At 34.1% G+C, this 15921-nt stretch overlaps 1 protein-coding gene across 2 annotated transcripts in view; it reads left to right on the forward strand.

Moving 5' to 3' along the window:
* TTC21B (tetratricopeptide repeat domain 21B) overlaps positions 1-14501 on the forward strand; it is a 64280-nt gene extending 49779 nt beyond the window's left edge. The window contains exons 24-29 of one of the 2 annotated variants that reach the window (XM_036236778.1): positions 149-310; positions 2036-2231; positions 5647-5871; positions 9274-9394; positions 13052-13119; positions 14088-14501. In XM_036236778.1, the coding sequence (XP_036092671.1) occupies positions 149-310; positions 2036-2231; positions 5647-5871; positions 9274-9394; positions 13052-13119; positions 14088-14165 (850 nt within the window). In that variant the 3' untranslated portion in view covers positions 14166-14501. The remainder of the gene's footprint in view (positions 1-148; positions 311-2035; positions 2232-5646; positions 5872-9273; positions 9395-13051; positions 13120-14087) is intronic. The other variant, XM_036236779.1, reaches the window with a different exon arrangement.
* Positions 14502-15921: the final 1420 nt, after the last annotated feature.

Genomic DNA, 15921 nt, shown 5'->3' on the forward strand with positions numbered 1-15921 from the left:
ATCATGGATAAAGTATAATAACCTTTGTTTAAAAAAACTATATTTTAAAATGTTAATAATTTTACTTACCAAACAGAGTATAAGTGCCAAAAATTTGTAGTCAGTGATTGAAACTAGTGATTTTTTTTTCTTTTGTACGTCTACCAAGGTATACTGGAGAACCAAATGATGCCCTTCGACATTTTAATAAAGCTCGGAAAGATAGTGACTGGGGCCAAAATGCCCTTTATAATATGATAGAAATCTGTTTGAATCCAGATAATGAAACTGTCGGAGGTGAAGTATTTGAAAATCTGGATGGAGACCTGGGGTGAGTAGTATTTGACAAATTACTCTTTTTTTAAAAAAAAAACACTTGTTGAGGATAAAGAAAACAAGGATACCTTATAGAAGAGAACTAAATTCTAGGATAACACTAATGAAAGGTCAGATGAAAAAAATCATAATTAGAATAACTGTTCTCTGAAACAGACATGAAGCGCAGTTAGGAGGTTTCCTAAATTAGAAAAAAAACACGTTATGAGGACACTCCCATAATTCCTCTGTAGAAAGTAGGATACTTTATAGAATTTGATTACTTTGGCAAAAATTATTCATACAATAATAGTAACTCCTTAACAAAAGGTAGTTATAAGGTATAGGGATAGTTTCTGCCCTCAGTACCTGGAATCATTTAATCTCCAACAAAACAGAAATGGGTTAAATGGATATTAAGAGTTGCAGGAATTTATAGAAATCATAGTGCAAAACAGTCAGAAGAAGATGTATAGCAGAACCAGGAGTAAATTAGAACCAGATTGCTAAGAGGTTTCAATGGCAGGTTTGAAGGCTTGAGTTATAGAGACCATTGAAAGTTTTAGAGCAGAGAGAGACATGTTTATTTTGTTTGTTTTAGAAAGGTTAAGGGAACATACTGTTTTGTAATTATAGGCTATCCCCGTGGAATTATTTAGCAAGTAGTTGAAAATATAAAACTAGAACTCAGAAGGGAGGTCACAGCTGAAGATTCAGATTTGGTAGACAGATTTGGCGCATGGAGTAGATAGATGGAACCCATGAATAGCCTCTTTGCAAGTAGAATGTAGTAGCAGAAGTCTGAGAACTAAATTTTGGGCATGGCAACATATTTTTAAAAACTTAGTTTCCAAATACAGTTGGCATACAATATTTCATTACTTTTTGGTGTACAATATGGTGATTAGACATTTATATAACTTACAAAGTGATTGCCCCAACAAATGGGCTTGCTAATATTTAAGGGGACTGGAGGAGAAAGGGAGTTCAGTAAAGGGCAATAAGTATGGTGAAAAGAAACAGAAAATGCATATATATATGGATGTATGTTTTAAAAAATTAAAAAATACTAGCACATATTTAAGTTGTCATTGCACTTGAAATTTACAGCCTTTTGACAGATATGTAATTTCCGAGCATCTGATAGGCAACTAGGTGAGGAAAGTAAAGTATACTTTATATGTCTGACAAACTTAGATTCAAATCTCAGGTTTATCATTTATTAGCTGTGTGACCTTTGGCAAATTGCTTCATCTGTTTGAGCCTTAGTTTTCTCATATGTAAAATATATTCAGCAGAGATTAACTGAAATAATCTAGTGCTTGGCATGTAGTGGGTACCTCAACAATATTAGTTACTTTTTGCTCCCTCTTTCATTTCTTTCATTTTCTGAGTGACTACACTGCTTGATATTTGTATGATTCTGCTATTTCTGAATTCTTTTATATTGGCCGAAATGGACATTCTTACCACATGTGCATATTGTCCAAATTTTGTCTTCGGTCTCGAGTGAATAAATGTTTAATGGTGTTTTCTTAAGGCTATATTAATTTTGTTTTTAAAAAGCATTATAACCCAGTGTTTAACTTTGTATTAGAAGAAAATGAGTGGCAATCTTCAAAAGGATTACTTTTAAATTGGTGACAGAAAAAGAAACCTGTGTTCCCTAGAGCTCATTCTAATCTCAATGAATTTTACTTCATGAGTAATAGAAATGAGATTTATTTTTAACTGTATACAGTAATTCAACTGAGAAGCAAGAGTCTGTGCAATTAGCAGTGAGAACAGCGGAAAAACTCCTTAAAGAACTAAAACCCCAGACTGTTCAGGGCCATGTTCAACTTCGTGTAATGGAAAACTATTGCCTAATGGCCACCAAACAGAAGTCTAATGTTGAGCAAGCATTGAATACCTTCACTGAAATAGCAACATCTGAGGTTAGTAGATTTTCAGCTTCATATGTTCTTTCCATGGTAGTATAGAGATATGTATTTTTGATTAATTGTTTCCTGAATATTAACATAATTACTTACTACTATTGAAAATTAGATATATAGTTTGGCATAGTTTTACACAATGTACCTTTGTTTCCAGGGAGATACTGTCACTGCTTTGATGTATTATTGATATATTTGTCACTATTAGAATGGCAAATTCTAAATAAAAGAAATTCTTCAAAAGGGCATAAATTCTCGAGGGAATGGCTTTATCCTCTGGAGAAGATCTGTGTTGTAGATATAGCCTAAGTTAACTTACTATGGGGAAATAAACACCTAGCTACCTTCTTAGCTCACCTTTTTGCTTATGTGGATTTGAAATTTTTCTAAATCTAAAGTTAAGTGAGATTGATACTGACAACTTACAATTCAGTTATGTAAATAACTGAAAAAGTTTAGCAACACAAATGGCCCTCTGTAATTTATTATTATTATTACTATATGAAAGATTTTCCCTTTACCCTTCTTGGCTCCACTTCCCTTTTTACTCTCGTATACTGTTTTCACTTCCCTCACACAGTCCCATATTTCAATTACTTGATGTTAAGGAAGGCATTCTAGGCACCCGCCCTATTAGCAGTTGGAAATAGCTAGTTCTAAGCATATTCATTAGCTTTCATGTTCTTCTGCTCAACAATGTTGTAAGCCACTGAAAGCTCATAATTTTGTATCTCTTAGAGGATTTATAGACTTTTGTTGTGTTTTCTTGAGGTTCAGAGGTCATAGTGGTAGCAATAAACTACCAAAAACCCCCTACTATGTCCCCTTCCCTATGCCTCTCAGGATCCTGGAGGTATTTTGGGAAACCTACAACTCCCATTGCCATTTGGGTACAAGTATCCTATATGGTGCTCTGTTATCACTGTAAACCACTCTAGGTAGCATCGACAGCAGAACATCCTGTAGCAGAGCCTTCTGCTAACGATGAAGTAATGTTCTCAGGGGTTGTGCTCAGTCGAATTGGCTGTGTGGCAGCAGATGGATGGCAGTAGCTGACTAAACAGAGACCAGAAGCAGGTCTGTCATGTAAGTCCAAGAAAATCTGTAAGAACATGATAAAGCACCATTTCAAGTAAGGTGTCATAGCTACCATATTTTCTCTTTCTATCATGTAACGGAAGAGAGTTTAAATTATGAGATTTGAGAGAGAACACCAAGAGCAGTAACATCACAGCTGTTTCCTAGAAAGAATATGTCACTTTTTGTGTTCGTGAGACTGCATTATTTCATTTTTTAATCATTCTTACATATGTGATCATTAATATACTAACAAATCTATTTAATGATTATCCAAGGATTAATATATGAACTGAAGTTTCATTAACAACAAATTTTATCTTGCATTTTTTTTATTTAACTCATAGGGTGCACATATTAAATATAGTAAATATTCACTAAGTAGCCAGTGGGTGCTAAGCACAGTGGAAATCACAAAGATAAAACAGGTGTATCCCCTTTCTTCAAGTTTCTAATAATCCAAGGAAGATGAGACAAGCATACTGACTGTAGTACAAAACAAAATTTATGACAATTCTGTCCTAGAGTTAGCAAATAAAAGTGCTATAGGAAACAGTATAAGGAGAATTGGGAGACCCATTTGTGGAGAAAGTATGTTTTAAGAAGAACCAGGTTGAATTGCATTTTCACAGGCAGAGATAGGGAAAGTGCATTCTATGTGAAGTGGAAAATAGGAATAAAGGCAGGTCTTCAGGGAAGCATAAAGTATGTTCACAGCACCATGCAGCATTCAGATGGATTGAAAAAGAGGGATGTGACAGGAAGTCATGGGAGGAAATGGTGGAAAATACATTAAACTCAAGGAGAGTTTTTTCGCCTGCTTTTATCCCACACAAAAGTATGTTGTTTATAATATAGCTGTATTGTCCTTTGTGATCTAAAGTTGTAGCTTAGAATGACTGGGCATGAGAGAAGCTGGCTGAATGCTTTAGGATGTCTGTACCAGAAAACACATTTGTTAGTCTAGTGCTGGGGTTAGAACTCAGGTTTGCAGTTTTAGAAACCTCAGTTCACTCAGGAGTGATTGATCTGTGAGGAATTGTTTCATTCTAATCAAACTTAAGGTATGTAGTTTTAAAATCAGAGAACTTATTTTTCAATGTATAGTGTGGGATATTTTTAGTATGTGAACAGGTCTGGACATTTTTATAGCACCCTTCTCTTAGGCTCTCCTAGGACCTAGCTGATAGATACATGGCCGGTCTCTATTTTCTTTCCTCTGTAGCCCAGCTGGGATAAGGGTGGCGCTCAGTGAATGGTTAATATCTCACACATCTTCAGAATTTGCTACCAATTGGTTGGATCTGGCACTCAAATAAAACCTTTTTTGCCATTCCTTAATGAAAAAAAAAATTACATATTGGAAATTTAGTGATAAATATAAAGCTGGAACCAAGGAAATTTTATATTCTAAAAGTTGTTTTCATCCAGCACTAATGAGTCACTCTTCGAATCAGGGTTATTTCTCACTTCCAATCATGATCAGTTTTGGACAGTGAACATTTTACCACTCTGCTATCCTTTCGTTCCTTATTAATTACTCAAACTTTCTGTCTTACAGTGCACCTTTATTCTAGTCATGATACTATAATTTCTAAATCACAGTTTCTCTCATCTTTTATTTGTATTTAAACTGAAGGCTTCCTCTTTATGAAAGCATCACAAGCCCTCTGCTGAAAGTTAAGAAGCACCTTAGCTTTATCAGGGACATACACATTATTGCTTAGGTAAGCTGGTTTACTGAAGCGATCACTAATGGCCTCCATTTTATGCTAGGTCTTATTAGCTTGTTGGTTTCAGAGAGTGACATATTCTGACTTTGAACTCTGTCTAAAAGGAGATTGGATGAACTTTTTTAGAAGAGGCTTTTGAATAAAATGAAAATAAAAAGGGAGAGAAAAAGGGCCATAGAGTCATTATAGATAAAGAATATCACTGCAGGTAAGTCATCCTGTTTGTTATTCCTGTTTTATATATAAAAGAGCAAAGGATCCAAAATGCTAAATTTGAAGCACAAATGTGCAATTAATTTTACACTGAAAAAGAATTTTGTTTATTTTTTCTGTTTCTATACAAAACCAAAACAGCCAGTCAATCCCATTAAAGACTGAGTCACTCTAATTGTCTCGAATTGTGTGGTGATTCATGGCAGCTTGAGTTTACTTGATATTTTAAATAATGACCATGTCACAGATACCTGCATGGAGCCAGAAATAAAATCCACAGGCCAGTTCTTATGTTAAGTAGCACTTGCTGCTTTCCATGAGTTTTCCTTTTAAACACTGGACATCTATTCACATTTGTGTATCTGGGTGTCTAAAGTTTTGTTTTCTTATAGAAGGATCATATTCCAGCACTTTTGGGAATGGCAACAGCTTACATGATCTTGAAACAAACTCCAAGAGCCAGAAACCAGCTGAAACGGATTGCGAAAATGAACTGGAATCCTATTGATGCTGAGGACTTTGAGAGGAGTTGGCTGCTACTTGCTGATATTTATATTCAGTCAGCAAAGTACGACATGGCAGAAGAACTGTTAAAACGGTGCCTGCGTCATAATAGGGTAGGTGATTGCAGAGTAAAAATTGTTAACATTGTATAAGCATTCTGTAATAGGTTATTATAGAGTGTTGGTTCATTTCTAAGGATTCCTGTGTGTTTTGAAAATTAAATGTTTATTCTCACCACAATCAGGAAATAAACATTAACAATAATAAGCCATTTACCCTTGAAAATAAAAAAAAGATTTATGCAGTTTCAAGTTTCAGCTGTGGTATGCCCTACTTACAGAAAGTGTTTTTGGAATGTCAAGCATTCGCTTGTGATTACCCATATCATCTCAGAACTAATGAAAATTGCAGAAGAACATTAATTGCGGACGTCTGTCCCTCTATTAAGACACACTCAATGAATTTACTGCAGCTGCATGCCATTTCCACATTGTTAGAATCCACTGTGCATAATATATTTTGTGGGGAAAAGTCTTTTCGGCATTTAATTTGATTTGTGTAATAAAAAGTTCTTATCTTTAGGTATAAATTGAAAATCTTTAAGTCCTTAAAATTATTTAACGCTCTTTACTTACAGTGCATTTTGGTGTTAAATCACACAAAAAGACTGTTTCATTAAAACATTTTTTTATGTTTAAAATTTATTACTATTTGTTGAGAAATAATTGTATGCAACTTAGACACTTGCGGATCTCTATCTTTATAGATTCATATCAGTTACTTTAAATCTTAATTGCAGAAAATCTATGTTTTATTCTCTTTGAGCAAATTAGATCACAAAATGCACTATTTGTTTTTTAAAGAGATCATCTGATACTATTAAGTTTCTCTCTTAGGAACTTTAAAAACCTAAATCAGAACATCAAGCCATGTATTAATTTACAGTTTGTAGATCTAATTTTAAGTAAAATTGGCCCTGAAAACCAGAATACTCATTAATAGACTTTGGAAAATCAAAATTGCAAATCAGCTGACCCTTCCATGACAAGTGTAGGATTAAGCAAGATGGCATGGGAAGTAAGGTTTCTATGCAGATGGAATTTCAATTTGCCAGAACGCTGACACCAATACATCACATGTTTGAACATGATGGCTACTTTCGAGGCATTAGCCCTGCCGATTAGGCTTGCCAATATTAGAAGCATAAGATTCGGGAACTAGAACTTAGAAACCTTGAATTATGCAATTAAAAAATGGAGATCATCCAGCTCTGGAACAGCAAATGTACAAGATGACACTAGACCATCTTGTCATACCAGATGGCAAGGAAGCTATCAAAGATGATTAGGGTCACATTAAGGGCTCAGGAGCCAACTTGAAGACCCTCCCACTAGCCAAAGTTGAAACCCTTTAAATATCATCAAAAATAAGAAGTGCAATGAATTGAAACACACTAAATATGTTCAAATCTATGAGTTTACAAATATCCAAAAGAGAAAATAAACCTAACCGGTCACTACTGAAATATGCTATTGAACTATTTCTAAAACTGACAAGTAAAAGTAAAGAATTAAGCATTTATCCCGCCTTTTCTGTGTGAACTATACCACTGGGTAACAAAATAGTGGAAACGGAGACATTTCTCATTATAGATGTTTTCCTGCTAATATGAAAAAAGTATAATAGAATATCACCATTTGCAACCCTGACAAGTTAATGAATAGGTATAACATCACAAAAAGAGAATCAGATGTCATGTGCCTCCTGATCGAAGAACACACCATCTATGACAGGGCTGGACTGAGATGAAACAAGTGAAACATTCACTTTGCGTCCAAAATTTAAAGGGGCACTTAAAATCTCAGTAATTATCATCGTCAGTTGATGCTGCTATATGAAAGTACCACAGATTGGGTGGCTTTTAAACAACAGAAATTTATTGCTCACAATTCCAGAGGCTGGAAGTTAAGTCAGGGTGCGCCAGCATGGCTGGGTTCTGGCGAGGGCCCGTTCCAGGCTGCAGACTGCCAGCTTTTCTCATCGTATCTTCACACGGTGCAATAAAGAGGGTGCAAGAACTTTCTGAGGTCCCTTTTATAAGGGCACTAATCCTGCTCATGAGAGCTATACCCTCATGACCTAATTTCCTCCCAAAGACCTCACCTCCTAATACCATCACATTGGAGGTTAAGATTTGTTTCAACATAAGAATTTGGAGGGGACACAAACATTCAGTTCATTGTAGTAATCAGGATAAATAATAATTTAATGCAATGTTTTTTTAAAGCAAATATCAAAACGTTAAATAGATAGGATCTGGCAGTATTGTGCTGAGCTATATTGAAGCCTGAAGCAAAAGGGATATTGTGTGTCCCAAATATCAGGGTTTGTATGTTTCAGTGGGTAATAGTTTTAATAAAAATATTGACCTTTTCTTGCATATTAAGGTCAAGAAAATAAAATGTAATAAATTTGGGGGTATAAAAATATTAAAACTTAAATATACTATGAGTTTTAATATATCCACTTGTTCTTCAATTTTTAAAAATTAATTTAACATTCTAGAAAAAAATTAGCAATTATAATGTACCTAAAAATGTACACTTAGGGCTTCACATTTTCCCTTTTGCCTCAGGCTTCAACGTGGCTTGTCAGGGCACTGTTCTGTTAGGATTTTTCACCCTTTTCCCCCAAAATCAAAATCAAATCCAACCCTCTAGGTCTAATAACAATTTCCAAGAAATATCATTGACATAGGAATATGTCACAATAAGGACTACGAGAATGCCCTCAACTCAGTCTGGACTGTAAGAAACTCTAGGACAAACATTGTTTCTGCTACATTTAGTTACAAGAAAAGGGAGAGGTAGAGAGGAAAGTACTAGATCAAAGAAAACTGAGAGATGTTTTAACGAGTCACAATGTGTGGGTCTTATTTAGATCCTCATCCTAACAAACAAACAAAAATTATATCAAGACCATTTGACATTTGAATAGTAACTGGATATTTGGTCGTGTCAAGGAGTTGTTATGTTTAGGTGTGACAGATTGTGGTTATGTCTAAAGAAAGTCCTTATTTTTTAAGAAGTGTACTAAAATATTTATGGATGGAATGATACAATATTTGAGTATTTTTATCTGATAATACAGAAGGACGAGTGTGTAGGGTAGAGGTGAAATAGTATTATGAGCTAATTGTTGAAGGTATGGGTTCATAGTGTTCATTATTACCATTTCCGTATTTGTATATGTTGAAATTATTTGTAATAAAAAGTACATGTATATGTGTAAAATGTAAATGCCCTTGCCTCTGCAGGTTCGGGGTGGGGGCTTGGGATTGGAATCTTAATTATTAAGTCCCTTAGGTGATTTGATTCCATAGCCAAGGTCGAAAATCATTTTTTTATGTGCCATTTAAATGAATTAATGTGATCGACCTCTGTAGTCATAAGTACCCCATAAAATCTTAGTGGTATCAAGTTTAGTCCATTCATACATCTTCCATTTTTCTCCAGTCTTGCTGCAAAGCTTATGAATATATGGGGTACATTATGGAAAAAGAACAAGCATATACAGATGCTGCCCTGAACTATGAGATAGCGTGGAAACATGGCAATCAGACGAATCCAGCAGTAGGTGAGTTTAACTTGGTTTTCATAGGAAACTTGGGTTTTATTTGTAAATCTTAATTGAAATGCATTTGACTTTCTTTTTAAGAACAAAATACACCTTAAGAGCCAACTTTTTTTCTCAGTTCTTCTGAAAAATAAATTACATCTTCATAATAGGTTACTAGCTAATAATAGTTGAGTGTAATTACCTGATATTCAAGTTTGTCCTCAGTCACCTTAGAGGACATCTAATTTTATTTATTTGTTTGTTTGTTTGTTTTATGGTGACATTGGTTAACAAAATCCAATAAGTTTCAGCTGTATACTTTAACAGTAAGGTGGGTGTGTGTGTGTATTTACACTGTGTGTTCACCTCCCATAGTTAGATTTCTTTCTGTCACCACATATTTGACCCCCTTTACTCTGTCTACTTTCCCCCTCCCCCTCCTCCCTACTCTCTGGTAACTACTAGTCTATAGTCCATGTCCATGAGTCTCTGTTTGTTTGGAGGACATTTAATCTAATTCTGCCCCTTTCTCTCCATCAACCCTCTGCTATTTCCAAAATTATAATACTGTGCTTAAAAGCGTTCCATTGTCAAGGAAGTTAGAAATACATTGCATTAAATCAAGTTCTACAGGGTTCTTTACTGCAGAATTCCCCAAGCCTTTAAACACTGAAGTATACTGTGGTAGATATCACAGATGGGCCATGTTTCCCACAATAATTTGACCATGAAGCATTTGTTCACTTGAGCACCTAGAAACATCATCTTATTCCAGTGGTAGACTATTAGTTTGAGGTTTGCGAGCCTCCAACTTCCCTAACAGATGTTAGTGGCATCTAAAATACATATAATGGCCCTCTAATTCCAAACTTCTGTCATGTCTCCTAAGCGTTTCTCTTCAAGCCATCCTCACTTACCTGTCTGTTCTTACATAAACCTGCTTCTGAGGTCTTTCACCTTTCTTGTTGCTGTCTCCTGAAAACTCTAAAGTAGAGAGAGAGAGAGAGAAAGAAAGAAAAAGAGAGAGAGAGAGAGAAAGAGAAAGAGAGAAAGAGCTAGTGGGAGGGGGAGGGGAAAGAGGGCTCAACGGGGAGAGAGAGAAATGTGAGGAGATTAGATTCCATAGCCAGTTAGTTTGGAAAAGGGTGTTTTATTTGTCCCTGTCTCTTGACCATTGCACCAGAAATGAACAAGTTCCTAAGTATGATTTAAAAACTAAATGTATTTATAACTAAGGTATTTTTTTACATTAGGTATTTAGTAATCGTTAATTCAGCCTTAGATGACATCTGTCTTTTTAGGAGCCACATCACAGTATGAAATCATTTAATTTGCATTCAGATAGGTCATTTTTACACTAAGGGCTGTCAATTCAGGACTTTCCCTAATATTTTTATAGGGTCATTTATTTTACTAGACTTGTGTAGAACAGAGAAACTTACATTTGTTGATAGTATTTTTCCTTCTCAGGTGTTGTGCATCTTACAGAATAAAACCAATTTATAAAATGAGAATTCCATAAAATCCTTAAAATATTTAAAGTTTTGATGCTTTATTCCACAAAGGAATACATTTATAAGCTAAATTATTTAAATACTGTATTTCTTGGGAGAATTCAGCAAATATAGAGATTCCAACTCACTAGTTATTTCATTGTGTCATCTGTGTATTTTATAGACGATTTCATCAGTTCCTCTGTTTTCCCTGAGTAAGCATCTCTCTGAGGTTCTCAATTAATTCTTTAGTTTCTTTCTTAACATTATTATTGCATCCAACACCCTAAACCTGCATAGCCACGTTAATAACGCATTTCATTTTTGCACTTGTCAGGCTATCATTAATATGGTTGTGTTTTTTCCATAGGATGGAGACTTGAGTATTGTCATAATGCAAGTGTTCCCCTCCTCTCTCTCTCTCTCTCTCTCTCTCTCTCTCTCTCTCTCTCTCTCTCTCTCTCTCTCTCTCTCTCTCTCTCTCTCTCTCATTACATCAGGCTGAATTCTTATTAGTTTGGCAGATATAATGCAGCTGCAGTGCACATGTTCTTTGCCATTTCAAGCCCTTTATTTCCTCTATAAAATGTTTTGAACAAGATGATCTATCAAGTTTCTACCAACATTAAAATTTTGTGCGTCTAATTTAGTGTTTTCACAGGAAAAAAATGGCTAACATTTGCATGGTACGCTCAAATTTTTAAAAGCATTTCGCAATGAGTATTTCATTTGATCTTTAAAATTATACTAAAAGAAAGAAGAGTTGTTATCCCCATTTTTAGATGAGGAAACTTGAAATTGACAGCTCAGGTGACTTTCCTAATGTCTCAAAGCTAGTTAGAAAGCCAGAAACCAAAACCTAAATCTACAGGATTTTTCGACTCTAGTTTTCATATAAAGTATGTTTGGCATGACATCTTAAATTGTTTTCCTTTTTAAATGTCATGAACTCTATCTACTATTAATTCTTTTTAAAATTTCTTTGTAATAATATCAAGTTTTCCTCTCTGAGACTTACTGTTTTCATCTAGGATTATTCTATATTTGTGTATGTATCAAATACTATGAATTTCAGATAATTCCTATTTCTTACATTTTACTACCAAATGACTAGACTACAGTAGCCACTTATCCTTTTCAAACATTTGTTGAAATTCTAAAAATTCGTTTTGGTACTTTGATTAGAGCCTAAGAGCAGCATTCATATTTCTCTTCTTCATATTTCAAAGTGGTAAAGTGAAATATTTAACTAATTATATATTATTTTACATCATGTTATATTATTTTACTGCATACGCTGCCACCATTACTTTTTTTGTCTTCTCCTTATTTTGCTTACTTTTATAGCATTCTTACAGGAGAACAACAGTCATTTAGGTATGTCTTAACACTTCTAAATTGTCGCTATTGGAAACGTGACATTTCAATATTAGTAATTGTGATCATTGTTACTCATCATTGATGTGGGATATCTGATGACTGACCCACTCTCCCACCTGCTCTGCCCTCCCACCGTGTCCTCTAGGTCCATTTGGTTCCTGTGTATCCTTTACACGTACAGTTCCCTCTGCCTGAAAGTGTTCTCGCCTCCCTCCTCCTTGGCCTAGGTTATACACCTCATTCTTCAGACTTCAAACATTGCCTGACACCCACCTTCTCCCCAGTCAGATTTCTTATGATAGCTCCCTTGGGTGGTATCTTTATTTCATAGCATTTATCTCAGTTTTGAAATTATTCATTTATTTACATAATTACTTAAAAATATATACATTTTTCCTAATAGGATGTAAACCTTGTGACTGTAGGAGCCAGTTTGCTTGATGTGTTAAGTGCTAAATAAATCTATACTGTGTAAATGCATAGCTGTGTTATCATCTCCTGCCCTATTAGGAATTTTACTATAATCTGTAAGTTACAAAACCACATCTGTAGGATGACAGTCTTCTTACCCAACAGTATATTCACTGTGGTCCTTTTTTCCTACTCTATTCTCTTTCCTGCCTGTTCTCCTTTCATGTTACTCCACCTTCTATTAATCTCATCACTTCTGTCATAGTGCAGTCACCAGCCTCTGTTAAGAGTTCTCTAATAAGTGAGCAAAAGGAGGAGGCAAAAGAAGAGGTAATAGTAGCAGTGTGCTCTATAAATAGTACTATACCATTATGATTTTTTGTCTTAACAGGGTACAAGCTGGCATTTAATTACTTAAAAGCAAAAAGATATGTGGATGCAATTGACGTATGTCACCAGGTAACATTTAAATTTCTTAAAATTTTTCAGATGCACAATTTCCTACGTTTAGTTGATCTTAAGATATACGTGAATAGAGGTAGAGGATGTAGTATTTTACTTAAATGACTTATCAGTAATATCTGGGAGAGCTGGTGAGTTTGCAAAGTTTAGAAAATTATAAAATTTACTTAAATCAAACATTTTTTTTAGTTAGACCTCAAATAATAAAATGTTTGTATCCATTTAAAGACAGTCTAGAGGAGAAACATGTTAAATAAAACATAGTCTTTCTGTCAGAAGATATTTGAGTATTGTTATAGATTCTCCAGGTCATTGTTCTGAATAAACATTCTTGTGAATGTATCCAAGTCTGGTTGTTAGAAAATTCATATTTATAAATTAGACATAAAAAGTATTTCTGTAATTTAGAAGTCATTCAAATACATTTGTGTAATTGGTTGCCTACCAGATGATCTCTTACTAAAATGACAAACCTTTAGGTTGCAGATTGAGACTGTAATTTATTTATGCATACATTGTCCCATTGATATTCCATATAAGGTATTTTATTAAACACTGTTAGCTCCAAGAAAAACTCCTTAGAAAAGAGTTGTGTAGTGTGCTGTATCTCAAACAGCTGTTTCAGCTGTGCATAAATAACTAAATTTAATAAAATATTTTAAATCATTGATACATACTTGTTTTCTGCAACTGCCCTATTAAGGAAGTAATTCTATATGATGTGTTTTCTACATGAAGTATTCACATTCTACTGTTTTCATCTAATTACTACTGATATAAATGAGTCGTCGCATCTCAGATGCTACTTTTAAAATTTGTGATTACGTTTACAGAATTAATACAATAAAATCTCAACTGTAATGCTCATTTCTAGTAAGTTTTGTAGTTCTCTAGTTCTTGGTAAATAATTACAAGTTCTTGTGCTTCTTTTGATTTGGGTTTTTTTGTTGTTGTTGTTTTTGCAGGTTCTTGAAGCACATCCAACTTATCCAAAAATCAGAAAGGATATACTTGATAAGGCCCGCACATCTTTAAGACCTTGAAAATTATTTTAACTTAGTTTGTTGGTTAAGTGGGAAATGAATCTGAGTTCTTCCAATTCAAAATAGGTTCGAGCTAATACTTTGTAATAGCGTACTTTCTCCAGCAGAGGCTGCTGTTGTGTATGAAGAGAAATGCTTTGTCAAATGGATGTTTTCGAATGAGAGCTGGATTATTTAATTGACTCTCGAATACATGCAAATTTGGTGTCTCTGTGGTAAAGATTATAACCCATTTATATAAAGACTATTTTGTTAAAATCTAAGTAATTAAACATTCTATATCCTATATCTTTTTCTAAGGAATATGAGTTATTTTAGGAAATATATTAAAATGCAGTTGTTCTAAAAAATTTTTGTAACATTTGTTGTTTCAAAGATTTGAATAAATTTTCTTGTAAATAATTTGTGAAAAAGAAAAAATATATTTTAATAAAAATTTTAGAACTGTGCAGTGTTTATTCCTCTTGGAACTCAGAAAACATGTTACGTTTTGCAAAATTAGGGTGAGCTTCCCAGGAAGTCTGCAGTGTTAATGAGTAGTATTGCAGAAAATGTGAATTTCCTAGAAGAATATTTTTGGAAAAATATAAAGTGTGAGTTCCCTTACTTTTATTGAAATCATTTTACTCTCACTGCCAATGTGATCTTAAGATCTTAAGAAATAATCAGTACCGGAAATCAGTTTAAATAGGTGAACCTTGATAGCAATATTTAACCTTAGCCCAAAGACTATCCCTTTGATATAATTTCAGAAACTGTAATATCTGCTAGTGAGAAGAGTGACAAATATTTTTAGTCAGCAAATACTCACAAAACACACATGTGAAAGCACTGGTTACCTATGCTTAACGCTACTGGTTACCTATGCTTAACGCTACTCTAGCAAAGCAGTTCTCACCCTTTTATGATAAGTTTAACCTAATCTTAGTAAACCAAATTCTTAGCATTTTTGAAAAATGTGTTGTCTACATCTTTTTCAATTGTCTTTAAAAATACAGCAAGTATGGTCTTCGATTTCATTTGCGTTTTTTAGTAAACAGCACTTTTAAAAGTCACTTGCTGCTTTTCTTTAAATGTCTGTTTCTTTTGAGCTACATTCTCCTGTTCCTGACCACTTCTCCAATTTTCCAAAGCTTTTTTTTTTTAATTCCAATTATCTCTTATAAAGTTCTAATCATTCTTTTCACCTACCTTTTGTTTCTGGCATTTCATGAAAATGTTTAATAATAAGAGCATTTCTGAAATATTTCATATCCATTAAAACATTTGCACATATCATTACCTTTAATCCTCACAACCCTATAATATAGGTATTATTATCCTTGTTTGCAATTCTGGAACTGTGACAGACTTTCTCTATAATTCTGGGGTGGGAGAGGGGAGAATAAATATCTCTCTACCTGAATGGACGTAAGGGCATCATATAATAATACCTTTAGCATTTCCAATGAACTTGCAACATGGAATACTAGAATTATGGAAATGGAACAGAGAAAGCAGAACATCTGTTCTAGCAAGACATTTCCAAATCAGTTTTCCTATCTGTAAAATGAAGAATGTGTTTTTGTTTCTTAAGCAACCACTTATCTTACACCTGACATTTGTTAGATACTATTCTAGGAACTTGCCATATGTCTTTTAATTCTCACTCAACTCTTCATAGAAAATAATATTCTTATTTTTCAGATGAGGAAGATGAGGCTCAAACTATGTAGAGTTTTCCCGTGGTTACAGAAAAAAAAGTGTCAGTACCTGA

The sequence above is a fragment of the Rousettus aegyptiacus genome, unplaced genomic scaffold (genome assembly GCF_014176215.1).
Source record: "Rousettus aegyptiacus isolate mRouAeg1 unplaced genomic scaffold, mRouAeg1.p scaffold_m13_p_2, whole genome shotgun sequence".
Lineage (NCBI taxonomy): Eukaryota > Metazoa > Chordata > Mammalia > Chiroptera > Pteropodidae > Rousettus > Rousettus aegyptiacus.